General features: G+C 44.2%; 2 protein-coding genes across 2 annotated transcripts in view; one reads left to right on the forward strand and one right to left on the reverse strand.

Moving 5' to 3' along the window:
• DHRS3 (dehydrogenase/reductase 3) overlaps positions 1-9,747 on the reverse strand; it is a 35,290-nt gene extending 25,543 nt beyond the window's left edge. Inside the window, exons 1-3 of the mRNA XM_068171446.1 lie at positions 9,738-9,747; positions 1,604-1,808; positions 871-1,356 (exon numbers count right to left, since the gene is read on the reverse strand). Coding sequence (XP_068027547.1) covers positions 871-1,143 — 273 coding nt within the window. The 5' untranslated portion in view covers positions 1,144-1,356; positions 1,604-1,808; positions 9,738-9,747. The remainder of the gene's footprint in view (positions 1-870; positions 1,357-1,603; positions 1,809-9,737) is intronic.
• Positions 9,139-17,929, forward strand: LOC137461748 (arylacetamide deacetylase-like 4). The gene is made up of 4 exons (XM_068171449.1): positions 9,139-10,729; positions 14,615-14,831; positions 15,577-15,640; positions 16,761-17,929. Exons 1-4 carry the CDS (start codon positions 10,514-10,516, stop codon positions 17,530-17,532), a joined length of 1,269 nt encoding a protein of 422 aa, XP_068027550.1. The 5' UTR covers positions 9,139-10,513; the 3' UTR covers positions 17,533-17,929.
• Positions 17,930-20,170: the final 2,241 nt, after the last annotated feature.

Below are 20,170 nucleotides of genomic sequence, written 5' to 3' on the forward strand. Positions count from 1 at the left end.
CCAATAAAAGGGGAGAAGAACTTTCCATCCTAAGACTCATTTCAGGGATGTGTGTTTCTGTATCCCTGACTGATTCACACATAGGAACATACCTGTATTTACAAAACCAGGACGTTTCAAGGTAAATCACCAGTTCCTGAGCAAGAGAATGGACCCACCAGCTACACTGGCACTTCTGGGCTGCTGTGCAGACCGGCCACGCTCAGCCTCTCTCCTAAAGGCAATGTGCAAATAATCCCACAGCTTCCACTCAAACTGTGCTCTTCTTGCCAGGTTCTCATTCATCTTCCCCTTGAACAGCTCTGGGCTGTCCAAAAGTGAAATACAAGGGACATCAGGAAGCACAAGAAATTAATTTCACGACTGGAAACCCAGCAGGGTGAAAGGGAACACTTCTCCCCACTGTCCCAGAGCCACCTGCCCCTCTTCTCTGGGGTGATACGCCTGGATACGATCCTGATGGATGAGGGCTCACTGTACATGATCCCCATGCCCAGCAGTGCCAGGAAGCAGCCCAGGAAACAGCAATGGAAGTGTGCACTGGCTCCAGGCATAGAATTGCTCAGCTCTCCTTCCCCTGCCACAGGAAACCTGGGCTGAGGCAAAAACGTCTCCTTTGTCAGCAGGGGGGGATTCACGAGGGAGATCTTTCTCACAATCGCGTTTTCACGGATGGGATGGGGAAAGGCGGGACGCAGGGAAGGAGGAGTGGGCAACTTCTGAGATGGAACTGATGTAATGACTCAGTTCTGCAAAACGAGAGCTGCTCTCACCTTTTCCAAGCGATCCCACCAGTCCCACCTAGAGGTGGGGCAGCAGGGCTCCCTGGCAGAGCAGCAGGTGGGCGCTCCCCCTCCCCTCCCTGCTCACCTTCCTGGCTCCTCTCCGGGCGAATTCCCGGGCCAGGTGCCGGCCGATGCCGCGGCCCCCGCCGGTGACCAGCACGTTCTCCCGGGACAGGTCTCGCAGCTTGGGCGGCAGCACCAGGCACACGGCAGCTTTCACCACCAGATACACCATCTGCACCGGGAACAGCAGCAGGGCGCCCAGCCACTTCCAGATCATCCTCTTCTCCCAGGCAAAGTTCTCTTCCAAACCTCCACAAAACCAAGGTGACAGAGAAAGAAAAGCAATGCCCTTCATGCACCCCCGGGTGGGTGACAGCTCTTCAGCCCCCTTCCAAAACTTGGGGACAAGAGGTTCTTGGACTGGAAAAATCCTTCCCTCCCCCTAAAAAAAAATGGGGGTAGGAGTAAAGTAGTGCAGAAGACCAAGTCACTCCCCTGTTTCTTGATCGGTGTCCTCTGGGATTGTCACACGCAGGTAAAACAGCTTCCTTGCTTTTTAACTGGAAAGCTTTTTTTTTTTTTTTTTTTTTTTAATTGAGAGGGGGAAAAAAAAAAGTAGAATTAAAAGTAACCATACATCCCTCCGCTGCAAAGACCCACATAAAAATCCAGTATCCAAACGGAAGGTTTTTATATTTAGAAAAATAAAATAAAGCAGCCTATGTCTCCAAATTTCAGCCTGCAGTGCCTTCCAGGCAGCTCATTTCTATTCTTAGACTCAGGAAATTGCTTAAATAAGACAGAATTGCCAGGACCTTCTTTTTAAGAAGGGCTCTATTCAGGGTGAGGTTGCTGTTTTTGTTTGAGCATCTATAAATATCTGCAGACGTTCTGTCCTGAGCCGGTTGCAAAGGTTGAGCCGGTCCCTGCCTCGCTCTGCCCCCTCTCCCGGTTTTCCACTTGGAGCGCCTGATCACAGAGCAGGATTACGCCGTGCACGACTCCAGCTCTTACTCATTCCTGCCTATGGCTGTCTCTGCCGCTCAGGGCCGCGGCGCTGGGGAGCTTTTATACCCCATTAATCCTGATTGACAGTTCAAGTGTCGGGGCGATTTCACTACTGTTCCTGGGAGTGGCTGCAGCTCTGCCCTCCCCCGCCGGCCGCCGCCGCGCCGCCGGCTCGCTGCGGCTCTCGGTGCTGCCAGCGCGGCCGGCAGGGCCAGCTGCGGGCACCCCGGGCCAGCTGCGGGCACCCCGGGCCACCTACGGGCACCCAGTGGCACCTGCGGGCACCCCGGGCCAGCTGCGGGCACCCCGGGCCAGCTGCGGGCACCCTGGGTTTGCTGAGGGCACCCCGGGCCAGCTGCGGGCACCCAGGGCCAGCTGCGGGCACCCCGGGCCACCTGCGGGCACCCCGGGCCAGCTGCGGGCACCCTGGGTTTGCTGCTGGCACCCGGGCCAGCTGCGGGCACCCTGGGCCAGCTGTGGGCACCCAGTGGCACCTGCGGGCACCCCGGGCCAGCTGCGGGCACCCAGTGGCACCTGCGGGCACCCCGGGCCACCTGCAGGCACCCTGGGCCACCTGCGGGCACCCCGGGCCACCTGCGAGCACCCTGGGTTTGCTGCGGGCACCCCGGGCCAGCTGCGGGCACCCCGGGCCACCTGCGAGCACCCTGGGTTTGCTGCGGCACCCCGGGCCAGCTGCGGGCACCCCGGGCCAGCTGCGGGCACCCTGGGTTTGCTGCGGGCACCCCGGGCCAGCTGCGGGCACCCCGGGCCACCTGCGGGCACCCCGGGCCAGCTGCGGGCACCCCGGGCCAGCTGCGGGCACCCTGGGTTTGCTGCGGGCACCGCGGGCCACCTGCGGGCACCCAGGGCCAGCTGCGGGCACCCTGGGTTTGCTGCGGGCACCCCGGGCCAGCTGCGGGCACCCAGGGCTTGCTGCGGGCACCCAGTGGCACCTGCGGGCACCCCAGGCCAGCTGCGGGCGCCCTGGGTTTGCTGTGGGCACCCCGGGCCACCTGCGGGCACCCCGGGCCAGCTGCGGGCACCCCGGGCCACCTGCGAGCACCCTGGGTTTGCTGCTGGCACCCGGGCCAGCTGTGGGCACCCAGTGGCACCTGCGGGCACCCCGGGCCAGCTGCAGGCACCCCGGGCCAGCTGCGGGTACCCTGGGCTTGCTGCGGGCACCCAGTGGCACCTGCGGGCACCCCGGGCCAGCTGCAGGCACCCAGTGGCACCTGCGGGCACCCCGGGCCAGCTGCGGGTACCCTGGGCTTGCTGCGGGCACCCAGTGGCACCTGCGGGCACCCCGGGCCAGCTGCAGGCACCCAGGGCTTGCTGCAGGCACCCCGGGCCGCCTGGGGGCACCCCGGGTTTGCTGTGGGCACTGCGGGCCAGCTGCGGGCACCCCGGGCCAGCTGCGGGCACCCTGGGTTTGCTGTGGGCACCCCGGGCCAGCTGCAGGCACCCAGGGCTTGCTGCGAGCACCCCGGGCCACCTGCGGGCACCCAGGGCTTGCTGTGGGCACCCCGGGCCACCTGTGGGCACCCCAGGGCCACCTGCGGGCATCCCGGGCCAGCTGCAGGCACCCAGGGCCTGCTGCGGGCACCCCGGGCCAGCTGTGGGCACCCCAGGCCACCTGCGGGCTCCCAGGGCCAGCTGCGAGCACCCTGGGCCAGCTGCAGGCACCCCGGGCCAGCTGCGGGCACCCAGGGCCACCTGTGGGCACCCAGGGCCAGCTGTGGGCACTCCGGGCCACCTGCTGGGACCCTGGGCATGCTGTGGGCACGCTGGGTTTGCTGCAGGTACCCTGGGCCACCTGCGGGCATGGGGGGCAAGCTGCAGGCACACTGGGCTTGCTGAGGGCTCATGCCATGCTGGACTTGTTGTATGCCATGCTGGGCTTGCTCCACGTTGCCCTGGGCTCCCTTGTGCATGCCACGCTGGGCTCTCTGCAGGAACCAAAGTGCTCTGTCAGCAGGGCAGGCAGCCCCTGCCTCCTCCCTCCCTGCCTGCACCAGAAAGGTGCCCTGGTGTCACCCGAGCCTGGGGAAAAGCAGGTCCAGGACAAATCAGGGCTAAGGCTGAGTTCAAGGGAGCCATCTCTGCCACATGGAGCTTTGACAGGGAGCTGCTTGCCCAAAATCAGCTGGTGTGTGGAAGGGCAAAGCTGCTTGCAGCCCTAGATTACCAGCTGACCCCAGCCTAGGCTGATCATCATCAATATCCAGTACCACCGGAACAGTGTTTTTCTGGATAACATGACACCTCATGGATTTTCCATGCTGGGAGATGCTTGCTTTGCAGAAAACTGGAGATTTAGCAGTGGGCAGTGAAAAAGGCAGGCTCTGAATGACAGCAGGAGACTCACCCTTCAAAAAAGGGTGGTTTTTGTCCGGTGAGAAGGGCGTACCCAGAAGGTCTCCACAGCACTTCAAACTCTGCTGTACTAGGGGAAAGGGCAGAGTGTATTCAGCAGCTCCCCCGGGTCCCTGGCTGTTTGCACTGTCAAACATTAGACAGGGAAGTTATGATTTCAGTTGTACAGATGCAGCTTTTCTGAGGAAGCTGTAACTGCACATTCATGCCCAGCCAGGAGCTGTGGCAGCAGTCAGAATTAACCTAAAATGCCAAGCTTTGAGGATATCAAAAGATCTCAAGGATGTCAAACCTCACAGTGTTGTCTTCACAGCTGGGCTGGAAAGAAATTCGGGTTTATATCTGCAGGTATCACTAGGGTTCATCAACATGAACCCAGTCCACAAGTTCACTCGGGTCTGGAGCCAGATGCACTATCCTGGGAAGCCATCTAGAGGTAAACTCTGGAATGAAGGGAAAACTGCGCCTAAAAACATTCTCAAACCTCTTCCCATCTCTAAGTCACTCAAACACCACCTCAATGGACATTTGAATCTAAGCATCTGTGGAAGAGAGAGGTGAGTTTGGACGCCGAATCCCTTTAAAAATGAACTCACTTTTCTTCTTTGGAATCAAACAGGTATTTTTGAAAGCAGGCATTCAAAGTGGCCATGTGGGAACAGAGTGTTTAGGGTTTTTTGTTGGCAAAAAGAAGGGCAGCCAAGTTTCTGGTGCCCCCCCCACATTTAACAGCTATATCACACAGATTTTTTAAAATAAAAAATATGAAAAATACCTAAATCCTTGAATTTCAGCTCTGTTAAAAGTTCCACGAAAGTTTTAAGGGAAGGAAAAAAGGAAATAAAATTGAGAAGAGAAACTTGCACAATTTTTACCTTTAACTGGCAGGTTACCTCATATGAAATAAGCCATATGACTGTCACTGCATAATCCTAGTGTCAGGAGAGAGGGTTTTGAAGAGAAGACGAAGCATCCTCACTGGAAACTGTCTGTGCATACTGTCAGAATCAGTGAGTGTTCCCGAACTCAGCCGCATCTGAAACAACCAGAGAATTTCCATGGCCTGCTGGCAGCATTTAGCACCTCGGTGTGTTTTTACAGGAATACCTCTAGAAAGGCAGCTCGGGGAGGCACCTGGCATTACAATTTTCCTCTCAGTCCAACAGCTCTGGAGGGGAGAGGGAAATTACCCAGAGAACCCAGTGTCTGGCTTAGACAGGAATGACTCAGTGTCTGGACTGGGAACAAATATAACAACTTTCTGGTACGGAAATAAAGAGCAGTGTTGAAAATGAAAGGATATGAACTCCATCGAAGTATATTTGGTTTTTTTGATTCCTGAGTTCACTCTCTTTGTGCTTAAAGCACCACAGACACATTTAAAACAGAAAGCTCATCAATATTGCAGAGTTAACTTGTTTAGATTTAAAAGAAAATTAATTATTAATGTAAAACATTTGCAGGTCCTTTGAAGCCAGGGGGAACAGAATAACATTGTGACCATTTATTTCATGTGTCTATCTCCAGCTTGAATAATAATCTAAATATGCGTTTGAAGAGATTTTTTTATTCATGATTTTGACCTATGTACAAAGTTGCTACCACATTTGGATTGGGAGTTAAAAACCAGTTCTAGATATATAACATTTTCCTAACCTGCTCTTCAAATTTCATTGAAGTATGAACTATTTTACTTCTTTACTGCTTTAGATTTACCTTGAAGCAGTGAAAATGAGTAGATGCTACATTGTACATACAAAAACAAGAAGCAAAAGCAGATTTATAATAAAACTGAAGTTAGTGCATCTTGCACGTAGTAAATAAAGACTATATGCAAGTTATTTTAAAATTCATGTAATTCAACCAAAAAGTCAAATAGCTTTAAATACTACACATACTACATGCGAGAGCATTAGAACTTTAGAGGTATTGTCCCTTTTAATTGCATTTCTACTCTGAAAAGGAAAAAAAAAATAGGGATATTCCGGAATTTCACCTGAGTTTTGTACAGCTATCTGATTTTTGTACTGCACTTTTTCTTGGCAAGAGGTCTTTTTCCAAACTGTCACCTTTACAAAACGATCATGAACTTTTATTCACAAAGTCCACCTCTGTCAGTGAGACTCCCTAAGCTACACTTTCATATAGGGCTGATTATCCAAGGTGTTTTCAATACTGCTGGTACAAAGGGACACTCAGCACGTTACCCTTTGTGAGGGTAACAAAGATCTGTCACATCAGAGCTGTTCTCTCTAATTATCAGTCCCAAGCTGTCCAAAAGTGAATCCTGTCCCTGTTTCCACTCAGAAGTCCTAAACCAGTGCCCTGAAGTATTCCATAGGCAGGCCTGTTAATTCTGTGAAATTGCATCATCTTCAGAATTCATTTTGCATTTTCAGCAGTTGCTTCCTACACAGACACTCACAACAAAGTATAAACTGAAAAAACAACCAACACAACAACTTTTTTAAAGCCATTTCCATGGCACTTTTAACTATGTTTATTCCAGTTTACGAGAGCAAGAAGGTAGTCAGGCTGTCTGGCACACGGTGGGATTCTTGGGGTGGTCCTCTGCAGGGCCAGGAGTTGAACTTTGATGATCCTTTATGGATGTGTTCCAACTTGGGATATTCTATGATTCTATGTAATGTATTTCAGTGGTAATTCAAGCCAGTTTTGGCTTCCATTTGTTGGTTTAGATTTCTGAGTTTGTACTTGTGTAGCTTTTGGACTGTACTTAGTGTAGATTTACTCATATTCTCAATAAGAGTCATAGAAACCAATTTTTTCTGACTTGTGGTGGCTTGAAGGAAAAAACAGCAGTGAACAGCACATTTACCTCCAAAACAAGTTGATACACTCTCTGTACACATCACTTATATGACAAAGCTCCATTTTTGCAGGAAGATGTTACCTGGGTTTTTGAAGAGGCTCAGGCAGTGTCTGAATGCTCACAGTTCATGTTGCATATGTATTTATAAGTAGAACTGTGTTCATAGAGCCTTTGAAGCCAAGTTTCTACCAGCCTTGGAAGGCTGTTTGTACAAATGAGGTTGCTAAACTGCAAGAACTTTTGAAAGGAAAATGAGCTGGAAATTAAAACTATGCTTGAGGCACTTCTGAAAGCCATTTGGGCTAACAATTCTGTGTTTTCAACTTAAAAACCCCCACTCAGATATATACAATACAAACCTGGGAAAACCGAGCAGCAGTTCCACAATAGAAAGGCTGTGTGACTACGGTCTCAAGTAATGCCATTTTTTTTACATCAGTGCAGGGTTTTTGATCATAGACAATCTATCACGATCACAGAATAAAACTTAAACCTCCTTTAAAAAAGGAAAACCTTTTGCCAAGCTGATCTGGTTTTTGTTAGATGAAGTACTGCTGTCAGATTTGGATAAATCAAGAGCTAAATTTTTGTGCTTCTTGATTTCATTCTTCCCTTGTGTTCACATTTTCCATTTGAAATGTGTCCCAGTGGTTCTGTGATTTCACACTGTCCTTCTATATGCTATTAAGAGTCTGATACTGTTGCCTTCTAAGTTCTGCCATGGACTAAGCTCAAAGGAACTGGGTTTCTGGTTAACATCCAGCCTGACAGCAAAGTCTGCATCAGGCCTTTTACAAAAATCTGCATTTTGATGTCTTAGGGCTTTCCCAGGGTCTTACAACAAAGCAGTGTCATGAGTAAAGATATAAAAATGTCTTACTGAGTAATTCTAAATTCTAGGTAACATCCCTTTGTAGATTCAAGTGTAAAAATAATTGTCTTTATAAGCAGAAGTTTACACAGTGCTCACAGGGGCTCTCTGGAATTCAAAGGCATGTGGTACTTGTTCCACTTGCTGAGTTGTTTTCATACGTGTTAGAATTTGTCATTTGTTGTAACTGCGCTTGCTTTTCCTCACCTATCTGTGATTAGAAGCCAGATCTCTCAACATTTTAGGCTGCTTCAAGAGAGAACAATACAAAACTACCCCATGTGAACAGGAATGGAGTGATCATGTTTATTAACCTGATTGAGTCATCTTACCTTCTCTTTGGTGCCTTTACTCACTCTTAGGCCAGTGAATATTTACCCATTCCTTCTGACTAACTCTTCAGTCCTGACAAAACTTCTAAGACATACAAGGAACAGGGGAAACAGAAGAATTATGTCTTTAAGGCTCTTAAAATTAGAGAAAATCCTGAAATCCTACTAAACAAACGTGACATCAATTTTGACAAAATGAACAGCAAGCTTGTGACAAGTTTGCACTGGAAACTTGTAAACTAGCTTAGAAAGGAAATCTCAGGATAAAATATTCTCCAAATTCCTTCTAAAAATGTCTTTTTAAAAGAATTCCTTACATGCAGCTGTAACTTCTTTTCAGAGGGAGAGGTTCACTAACACGTACTGAGGTAAAATAATTCTGGGCCTCTGACTGTCTGAAGTTTCTTCATACTTGACAGTTTTACAAAAGAAGAGGAATGTTAGGAAGAGAATGGTGGTGTCAAAGGCAAACAGTTTTGACTGGGAGTCTAGGATAGGTCAAGTGTATGAATTGATGTGGGGAAACAAGATCACACTAAAATCAATAAACCCCAAACCTAGATATTACCTCACAGAATATAAAAGTAGCTTTAATTTTTGCTTTAGTTTATGTTGTTTTGTTTTTAAAAAATCATTCGAGTTAGTGTACCCCCACAAGTCTGGATGGAGTAGGGTTGGGAAGGGCTCAGTGAGGTGTCCTACACCTCAGCAGTGGTGTCCTCACTGACAGCTTAGTCAGTTCATTTGCATCAAAATTGGAAAGATGACTGTGATAACATGGTCCAGGCCTGCTGAGTTAAGCTGATAATTCCATGTTATTACTTAAATGGATTTCATTATATTTTTGTCATCTATCTATCTATCTATCTATCAATCATCTATCTATTTATCAATCATCTATCTATCAATAATCTATCTATCTAGTTATCTTCATTTTAAACCACATAATTTAATCATGTGTATTTGCTGACCCCAACTGAAGTTAAGGATTAGACTGATTCTCTTAAGTATCCAGTCTGGTCACTCATCATCCGGTTCTTTATCTCTTATGACTCATTTTGTTTACTCATTGCACACAGCAAAATATTTTTTTACCCCACTGACTAATTCACATTGAAGTTTCTTGCTCTTTGCTGTAATGCATATTTTGTATAAATGGGATTTTTCTAAGCAGATATATTTTATCTGCTTTTTTAAAGTGTGCAAGGAAACTTAGAAAGGACTCACCTTTTTTCAGTGAAGATCTCTCTGAGGGAATACACTACAGGTTGGTTAGCCAAATGCAGAATCCCGTGGCTCATAAAAAGGAGTACTTCTCTGCATGGCCATGATTACAAGCTCTTATAAGGGTTTTTAAATGAAGTATTGGGGAGATTGGTGGGGATAAGAAATGTTTCAGTGTTCAGAGGATAAGCAGAGGTTGTATTGCTTATGTCAAGCTGACCTAATGCTTGTTTGCTTTTTAATGTTACCCATGCAAGTTTTGTCCAGTCACATGGTGGACAGAAATACACAAAGTTATATTTGGTGACTCATTCCTGCACTGTCATCCCCTCCTTTGGTGCAAGCTTTTGGATAGGGTATGCTCTGATCACACCTGAATTACAACCATGGATAACACAGAGTCATCTTGGAAAACACAGCAAAATATGGAGCTGTAAAGATATCAAAATCTTCTCTTTAGAAAGAATCAGTACAGAGGGTTAGGGCCAAAATTCTCCAAGTCTTCTCCAAGGAGAAGTTTCCCTGTGCTAGCATGGCACCATTGGTGAGCCCAGAGCCCCTTGCTGCACACTCAGGCTGGCAAATAACTGAGAGGTCTATGTGGATCTCCAAAAGCAAAATTCCTTGAGACTGAGTTCAGAACGCCTGTTCTAACTGTTCTGGCCAGCTGTCTGCCTCAGCAAGTGAGCAGGAAAAAAGATCAGCACTAAGCAAAAAGCCTTGGAATCATCCTTCAGACCTATTCCAAGAGCAGAACCACTACGATTTCTGACCATGGGGACTGGAGTCCAGCACGGCCACTCTTCCATAGGCTCTGAGACACTCACTGGTACACTTGCAAAACATCCCAGAGAGCTTTTCAGGCACATAAAGCAGATAAAAAATAAACCCCTTTGCAATTTTGTAGTATACAAAAGAAAGGTGTTTCCTGGAAGTGACTGTGCTTGAATCATGCCAAGTGCAGTTGTCACAGCCGGATGTTTGCAGGCTTCCAGCAGCTATCAGTGCTGCCTGAAGGGGAAGGGCAGGGGGAATTTCATATGCAAATGACTTCTCTGTGGAATCAGTCTGGAGGATATAAATAATGGCAGAATCATATCAAACAGTGCCTGATTATTCCCAAAGAACAATGGAATCCTATTATATTCTGGTTTTAATAGCAGGAATTTTAGTTGCTTTTCTATTGCTGGTTTTAATTGCAACTGATCATAATTTCTTCAAGGGAGAGATTCCTTCTGATGTTGACCAGCCAGCAAAACTCCGCCTTTATCACCATATATACACTCTGATAGAAATTCTGGTGAGTTTATCATGCTCTGGGATACTGGGATTTTCAGAAAAGGAAAGACCTGAGTATGAAGGTATGCATCTAAATACTGCAACTACATGTAATGGGAAGCATACAGTAACACAGATTTAAAGGCCAAAGGTTGATTTGGTTTCTATTACCATGTATAAAGCAGCCAGGATGAGGTGAGTTCTTTCAATACTGAGATATCCATTCTTATGTTGCAGTTGTATATCTCCATAATGAAATGACTGGTCCTGTGGATGACAGGAGGGCTGTTCATAATTTACATGAATAATAATAACCCAAATTGCTACGTCTAAATGCACTCTGATATATGTAAGGCGATTTCCTAAATTCTGAGCTATTTGCAGTAATTTTCCTACCCTTTTTTCTGTTCTTACTCTGCAGTCACTGAATTACAGAGTCCTAGTTAAATACCATAGAATCAGGTAGGTTGGAAGACACCTCCAGAAGTCATCTAATTGAACGTCCTGCCAAATCGGGTTTAGGCCTGTTATCACCTATTATCTAAGTACCTGTAAGCCAGACTCACTGTGCTGTGGGCTTTGCCATTACAGAAAGAAACAGCTTTTGCCCAAAAAGCTCTCAAAGTAGGCAATAGGAGTATGTCAGAGCAGCCTAAGCCCTGTCATGTCTGGCATGTAACATGTCAAAAGAAGGCCTGCAGGAAAATCGGAGTGGTTTCTTTGATGTTTGTATGAAGCTCACCTCAATTCTCTAATTCTCAGTTATACAGAAAGAGCACAGGAGCTTGGGCCCACATCCTGGGAGGTGATTTGGGCCATTACAATCTATTAAAGACTTAAGTGGGTTGCTTGAACTTACACAGCAACATTCACCAAATCCAGTGATTGTCCCTGATTCTCCAGTGGTACTTTTCTGCCTTGTCTGCCATGAAAGAAGAGGCTGCTGTCTTTGCATATCTCATACTGCTCTTTGTGTTATGTTATATATAAACTTAATATCACAGTAATACTATAATAGGACAATGTTATTGAATTCTCTAATTTTGCTATTTGGTAGGTGAAAAGATTCTTTCAGGTGATACTTTTTACCCATTTATACAGCTTTTAAGTGCATTATGGAATAAGTGCATATGCTCTCTTCACTGATAGTATGTTCCCTAAACTTCAGCATCCTTGTTCTGAATAGTTTTTAAGATGATTTTCACCGCTTGCTATTCATTGAATCAATCCACTCACCTATTCTTCTTTCAAAAGCCATTAGGCACCTACTGGTACTTTGGGTGCATTCCTGGTTTGTGATTTTGCTCAGAGGAGCAGCCCTCACAGTAAGGACTTCACAGGTTTCTTTTTAAGTGCATAATGCTTTGTGTATGACCCATGTGCAATGAACTTATCCTGCTCATCCTGATGAATGCTGCTTTTCCTGTGCCATAGAGCTGTGCCACCACTGTGCCAGTGATGTGCCTGTACTGTATGCTCCTGTGAAAACCTCTTTTTTCACGATACAAGACAGTCTTTTCCTCTCTTCTTCCACCCTATTTGCATTATCTTAGAAAACCTGCAGCACCAGATAAGTGTGTACCTTCAACCAGAAGGTACAATAAATGATGCTCCTGCTTCATCTGTCTACATCCCCTGTCATGAAGAGATCAAGGACCATGGAAAATGGAAGAGATGAGAGGAAGCCTCCTGGCTTTTGTTTTAAACTACTCAGATCTATGTTCGGACTAACTGTGCATGTTGCACTGTGATATGAAGCTTTTTATTGTGATTGGAACAGCACACTTCAGAGTGACTGACAGAAAGACTGTCTGATGTAGTCCTAAAGTCCATGAAGCTCAAATTGAGTGGGTTTTGCTGCTTTTGGTATGTGATTTTGTAATTATTTTAAAGTAAAAATCTGGTCCCCATATGATCTTCCACATAAAAAGCCAGTTTGTGTTGGAATTGAGGTGTTCCAGCAACTAGTTTTTCAAAGACCATGTTTCACAAGAAAAGCTCTTTTTCATACACATATTAACATTTTAGGACCTGGTTTACGTAATACATTTCACCTACTAACACTGGTCACATCTGTCTAGAAATAGTCAAATCTTTTAGGTTTTGAATGTATTGCTATAGGTTCTGAAGTATTTCCTAATTATTAAGAAGTTTCTTGGTGGAGTACATACCAAATTCCCTCTTCTCCTTCATGACAGTGTTTTCCCTAAATTTGGGGATGCCTCTGTGATGTCAGGAACTCCTAAGACAAGGAAAGGAAAGAGGATATTTAGATATATTTAGATAGGATGCTCTGGTAGCAAGTTTATCATATATATTGCTGTCATCTGAAAGCCCTAAAAAACCTCAAGGATGTTAGAAAATTCAAATGAGGTTAAATGGCAACTCTGCCAACTTCAAACATTCCAAAACCATAACTCTGACAGAAGGACTGACTTAAGAGTCATGAGAATTTTGAAAATTGCTGTTTGGAGAAGATTAGATTCACCCTGTGATTTCTGCCACCATTGCATTGGGTCTTACAGTAGTTTTCCCCTTTGCCTTAAAATGTGCTTTTTCAAATGCAAGGCAAGAACTGTGGCAAGCCATTTGTCTCTTAAACTACCCTAAGCACTCCTGACATTGGTGGCAGAGTGTTATGATAAAACTCCAGATAATCTCTGGATTCCCATCTTTGTTTCTAACTGATTTGCTCCCTCTTCTATGCCTCACGGTGATTTCTTTTATTACTCCTCACCCAACTTGTTTATTGCTGACTGGTTTAGATTATTAGGAATAAAGAATCTGTGATACACAGGTTGAAAATTACAATTTACACAAGCAGAGCTGGTCTTCAGTTTGTAAGGAATTTATACAGAGACTTCTGTGGCTTAAAAAACAACAATACAATTTGTAAATGGCTTGTGATGACTGTGATCATTACAGAAGAATAAATTGCAGTAGTTCAGAACAGCATTTAAGTCACTATGTAATAGGAAGGGAAATGTTATTCTAGCAGGAAATACATCCATGACAACATGTGTTCAAAGGAGGATTTCAGTGTGATCTTTAGACTGTCCTAATTATCAGCAGTTCACTGGCCTTGGATAAGGCCATTTAACAAACCTTCCTTGTCTTCAGAACATTTGTTTTTTTGCTGATTAGATGTAAAAACTGACTGCAGGGTCATTTATGAATAGCTGTGAGATCTTGAAAAAGGCAGTGGTTTCACTAATGGAGGAGGAGGTAAGATTCAGAACCATTTTCATCAGTTCCTCACTGGGGCCAGCAGCCCCTCAGTAATGACCGTAGACACAATGGCTTTCTTACAGCGTGTTCTCACTGACCCCATGGCAGGGAGATGACCTGTTCAGTCAGCCAGTCTTGCCCACAAACTGGCCTCTGTTTTTTTTCCCCCAGTATGATAATCCTGTCATGAGAGGGACACTTTCATCTCACCTAACCTTAAATATTTTAACTGAGGCATCTGAAGTACAGTTTATCCTGGAGATGAACAGATACCTCCAGAGCATGATTTAACACACCCAGAATTGGAACCAGCCCCCAAAAATGCCTCTTTCTCCTCACTCATTAGGAAAGGAGCCTCAGGCCTCCCAGGTTCCACACCTGAGCAAATGCCTGTTCTTACTTGTGGTAAATCCAGATCACAGGAACTAGAAGGTATTTATATAACACATTTAATGGAACAAGTATTACAACATTCTTCCTGCAATCACGAAGATGTACATTTTCATGTTCTTAACCAAAATCCCAAAGGCAGTTATTTGTGGGAATCCTAAAAACTAGCAAATAACCAACCCAATTATGCTAAAGACAGTGTAGGGAAAAGTAGCTTGTGGCCTTTACAAAGTGGGAAGACTTGTATTCCCTATAGTTATTTCTCATTTTCCCTGTTTTATCTATCTAGGCAAAGAATTTAAACCACTTGGGTCTCGTGGAGGAGCACACACTTATCAGGCTGATCACGGATGGACTCCCAGCATGCCGGGATTCCCAGCTCTTCATTAGGGATCTGCATTTTGAAGGGGTGCCCGTGAGGATCTACCTCCCAAGGGAACCATCTGCAAGCAAACGGAGAGGAGTCATCTTCATCCATGGAGGATGCGGCATTTTCGGAAGCTTCAGTAAGGAACTGAAAGAAAGAATGTGACTATTTAGCTTTTTTAACTGCCTGTTTTTAAAAACTCCTGACCTTAAGAAGTGACTGAAGCCTAGTTTGAGAGACTGGAGATAGAAAGCATTCAGTGCTTATTTTTAATTTTTAAAACTCTCTAATCTGCACTTATTTAAATTATTTTAAAAGTATTTAAATTATTTTTAATAGGATATAGCATTCTTTATCATAGAACCATTAGGATCATAAAATGGTTTGGGTGGAAGTGACCTTCCACCCAAATCTTCTTCCACCTCCTGCCATGGGCAGGGACACCTTCCACTATCCCAGGTTGCTCCAAGCCCCATCAATCCTGGCCTTGGGCACTTTCAGGGATGGGACAGCCACAGCTTCTCTGGGCAACCTGTGCCAGGGCCTCACCACACTCATAATAAAAATGTGTTCCTTACATGGAAACAAATTCTATCCTCTTTCTGTTTAAAACCACTGCCCATTCTCTAATGGTAATGGTAATAATCATAATAATTCCTTATTTTACACACAGATCAATGATCTGTCTAAATGTATGAATTACACAGCAAGTCCTTATCTAGACCAAAAGTCTAGATTATTTTTATCCTAAAGAAAATCTGGGTACTCACTAAATAGGCAAGGAGCCGACAAGATATTGTGGTAATATGTAATAAAAATATAAGGGACAATATTGACTGAAGTTATCTAAGATATTAATTACATCAACAACATCTGTGCTTCAGGAACTTATGAAAGAATATGCCGGTACATAGCCAGAAAATCTGATTCAGTGGTTGTGTCTGTTGGGTAAGTGAAAATCAACCAGTGCTAATCCCAGAATTAGAGAACTCTGTGGCTTTCCCCCTGCTTCCAACACACCCCTGACCTTAAATTTCTTTGAATATAAGAAAAGACACTGAGCTCTTGTGCTGTCTTCCCCACACTGCTGTTATGTATATGGAATGGCAATGGAAATACGTGAGCCAGGGTTAGAGTTACAGGTTTGTCCATTGTACATCACCATCACCACAGAAATCATTACCTTTGTTTGATAATAAGAAATTATAAGCAAAATATCAGATTTTAATATTTTTATATGTTAATATGACAAAATATATTACATATTTTAATATTTGATATTTTTATTTAAAATCATCTGGGATGATTTTAAAGAGTAGATAATGAGTCTAAAATTTAGTATTTTTTAAAACCAGCATCGACCAATGTTTCCTACAAAGATGTTTTGATTATGGAAAATACATGATGGTATAAAGAAACCATAATTTCCAACAAATTCTTCCATGAAAAAGTTTGTTATTAAGGGATTTTTTTAAATTGGGAGGAATTGGTTTTGAGAAGGAAAGAGAGGAAAAGTTGTTCTGGTTTGCTTCTGTCGTAGCAGGGGTCCCTGCTGGGTAATAATTAGCATTGACTCCATGATTGCAGAAGGCTGATCAATCACTTTTTTTGTACTATATTATACTATACTATTCTATTCTATACTCTACTATTAAGAAAACACTCATTGCTCTTGCAGACAGTGCAATACAGACAGACCAGACTGGTTAATTGAAATCCAAACCCCATCCAGTGGCCAATTAAGAAATCACCCTTTGGTAAACAGATCTCCATAACACATTCCACATGTGCACAACAACAGGTGCAGCAAGTGAAGATAAGAATTGTTGCTCATTCTTTTCTCTGATCTTCTCACAGCTTCTCACAGCTTCCCAGGGAAATCCTGGGAGAGCTCTCTCTCTTTCTGTTCAGAGGATATGTGATTACCACATGCTTCAGCATGTAAAAACTTTAAACTAGATATAATTAATAATATAATTAATATCGGTTTGGGGGAGATTTTGCATGGGATATATTTCAGATGAGACACTCAGAATGTGTAACACCAGCTGCCTTTTCTACCTCTCAGGTATCATTTAGCACCTGAGCACAAGTATCCAACCCAAACTCTGGAATGTCTCACTGCTACCGTGCACTTCCTGAAGACTGCAGAGACCTACGGGGTGGACGCCGCTCGGATTATTGTTTGTGGGGACAGTGTAGGGGGCACATTCACTGCCAGTGTTTGCCAAGAACTAGGGCGTAGGACAGATATCCCAAAGATTCGTGCCCAGGTGCTGATCTATCCATTTCTCCAAGCACTGAACTTCAATCTGCCATCTCACCAGAAAAATGCTGCCGTTGCCTTTCTGTCCCGGGAACGCACAGTCCATTTTATTCTCAAATACCTGAATAAGGATTGCTCCCTGAAGGAACCAATTCTGGCTGGTTCTCATGTTCCTGAGAGTATAAATTTGAAATACAGGAAATGGATAAATCCAGATCTTATTCCAGACGTCTTTAAACTGGGCTATAAACCACCACTCCCCACTTTGTTTTCACCTCAACTCCATGAAGAAGTGCAAGAACTGTTTGAGCCCTGGGTCTCCCCACTGCTGGCAGAGGATGCTGTTGTTTGTGGTCTCCCTGACACCTGTATTGTCACCTGTGAGCATGATGTGCTCAGGGATGAAGGGCTGTTGTACAAGAAACGCTTAGAGGACAACAACGTACGCGTGACCTGGCACAACGTGGAAAAAGGCTTTCACAGTGCACTGGGATTTTTTGGATATGGTATCTTCTCTTTCCCATCATCAAGTACTATAATGAACCATGCTGTAGACTTTATAAAAGGCTATTAAATAATTTTCTTGCATACAGTACACTGGTATTTAGAAAGAGTGTGATTCAATTAAATGATTCAGTTAAGTATTTACTAGCTACTTGCCCATTAGAATCAAGGCAAGAACTTATGACATTAGCATGGTCTGCTGAATTCTGATTTTTACTTCCTATTACTTAGAAACATGATGTTTAGAGGTTTTTTGTAAGCTGGCTTTGATGCTCTCTTCTTGCATTGTAAGAAGTTTTGTTCTCTTCATATGTCAAAGAATAAAAACTCATCGTAACAAAAAACATTCTAAATGTGTAAGTTAAAAACCCATGCAGTGTGTGAATAATTAGCCATGTGCACACGCATGCACACCTAGTACCCCCAAAATCAGCATGGCAATACCTCTGGAGAGTGGAAATTCCTTCCCTTCTCCAGGGATGAGTAGTAATCACCTGTACAGACAAACAATAGCTTTGCATTTATTGTTTAAAATCTGAAGGAAAGAATTGGGTGTACTTGCAAACCTGATTTTAAAGGGAAATGGGGGACAGGCAGGTTGGTACAGTTCACATGGTGCATGAGATGGGCACCAGGAGGTACCTGAGACTGCAGCAGAGATGAAGTGAGGGAGAACTGCTCAAAAATAACTGAATATCCTCTAAATTATATTCTATGAAGTTCCTTTCTGAGCAGCATTTGATTGTGTTCACCTTACCTGGCTTTTGAGGAGAAAGAATGTAAATAGCATGGAACCTGCCAAATAATTTCTGTGGCTATCCAAAGCCAAAGAAAAATCTGAGGTCAATTGTTATCTTGCTGTAATTCTTATATTGCTTATTAGGAGCGATCCACCCTTGCTAAACACAGATGCCAAAAATAATTGCTATTGCATAGCAAAATAGCTGGGCATAAAATGCCTAGGAATTGTAAAATGTTTAACTGTTTTGCAACCACCTTGCCTTTATAAAATCCATGAACACATGACTGTGGAAAGAGATTAGTACGTGTCTGCTCTCTGCCAGGCAAACTGTGAGTAGGAAGAAGACCGTGGGCTTAATGTTCCATGTTGTCACCATGTTAATGAATACTGGTGACATGTGAGCTGGTTCACATCTCTGCAGCAACAAGTCACTGCTCGAAGGTTCTCATTCTCCAGTCCCTCTCAGCAAAATTAATTTACATTTCTTCATTTCTTCATACTCTGTTGACACAACAGAGAGTTTATTTGTTTTATTTTTCCTGTTGCAGGCAATTTGCTCTTCAAGCAGAGAAATGCTTCCAGGGGTAAATAATGTGATAGTTCCAAATGTTCCACTCTTTGAGGACCTCAGGATCTGCTTTGGTTATGAAGACAAAGGCTGGGTTACCAGCTCACACATTAGTAGCTGAAGCTGGGCCAACAGTCTGTATCTGCTATAAAAGAATTCCAAAAAGTTTAATGATATTGGAGAAGTTGGAGAAGGTTGGCAAGTTCCAGAGCTAAGGAGGTCTGTACAGTTCCACCTTATATTTTTTAAGTTATGAGATGGTCAGAGACAAGCTCATGCTATTTTACACACAGTTCAGTGCAGCATTATACTTCTTGTCAGTTCAGCCACTCAATACTTGTTTTCTCTCCTTTATCAGTCTCTGGAATTATGCCTCATTTATGGGTCAATGTCCAAACTTGACACTGATCTACTCCTGAGATTTTTCCATGGTCCTTTATCCATTGGTCTTTAATTTACTACATATAATAACAAATTTAGCTTTATAATATGGCAGCAGCATTATTAGTTCTCTTGAACACACAGTTCTCTTTAATTATGGGCTATAACCATTGAGTGCAGATAGGTAAGCAGAGAACAGCAAGTGCTGAAATAATGTATTCTTTGTTTAATCATGACACCCAGATTTTCTAAGCCTTAAGAAATCACATGATCTAACTGTCTCTATGGAACTTCCTATACTTTAATTAATTTAATTAATTACAGATCAGCTTTGTGTCTTGCATTGTTAAGATAGAATGTTTGAAGACCTTCTTATAGTCCCCAAAGCATGACATTTTCATGTACAAATTAAAAAAAAAAATCAAGTACAAAACTTAATGGCGACACCAAAGTCATTCCTTAAGGAATTATGCAGCCAGAGAGTGAGGAATGGCAAACCCAGCCCCATTCAAGTTCAGGCTTCCAGCACCAGATGGTTCTCATGCTCTGCAGAACCCAAAAGGAGCTTCTTGGGTTGCACAACACTTTCTCTGGAATGTTTCCCAGTGTCCTAGTACAGGCCTCCATTTACAGTGAGTTCTGTTGCCAGCTAATCAAGCACCATGATCCAGAGGCTGGGAATGTTTTACATCTACTACACCTGGCTCAGTCTTTCCCCTTGCATGTCCACCCATATCACAGAAAAAGAACAAGGAATGACAAGATTTCAGGCCCGGACATTAAGCTTTTCACTAGAAATTAATAAGAAAAGGAGTCCCTGGTGCAGGAGAAAATAGGGGTTTGGCCTGGTCCATCCCCTGCTTTATCTCACAGGAGCAGAAACAAGGTAAAAAATTATCAGAGGCTAGAGAGAGCATTTATTTGAAAGATTATGTAGGGAATGGTTTTCTCCATCCTGGTCCTCAAGCTTGTGAATTGCTGAGACTAAGCTTACACAGCATTAAGTACTACTCTGTA

Source organism: Anomalospiza imberbis, chromosome 23 (assembly GCF_031753505.1).
Source record: "Anomalospiza imberbis isolate Cuckoo-Finch-1a 21T00152 chromosome 23, ASM3175350v1, whole genome shotgun sequence".
Taxonomy (NCBI): domain Eukaryota; kingdom Metazoa; phylum Chordata; class Aves; order Passeriformes; family Viduidae; genus Anomalospiza; species Anomalospiza imberbis.

Coding starts and splice junctions, on each gene's coding strand:
- LOC137461748 (XM_068171449.1), top strand. CDS start 10,514: ATGGCAGAATCATATCAAACAGTGCCTGATTATTCCCAAAGAACAATG. Junction 14,832..15,576: donor CGGCATTTTCGGAAGCTTCA/GTAAGGAACTGA, acceptor TCTGTGCTTCAG/GAACTTATGAAAGAATATGC. Junction 15,641..16,760: donor TCAGTGGTTGTGTCTGTTGG/GTAAGTGAAAAT, acceptor TCTACCTCTCAG/GTATCATTTAGCACCTGAGC.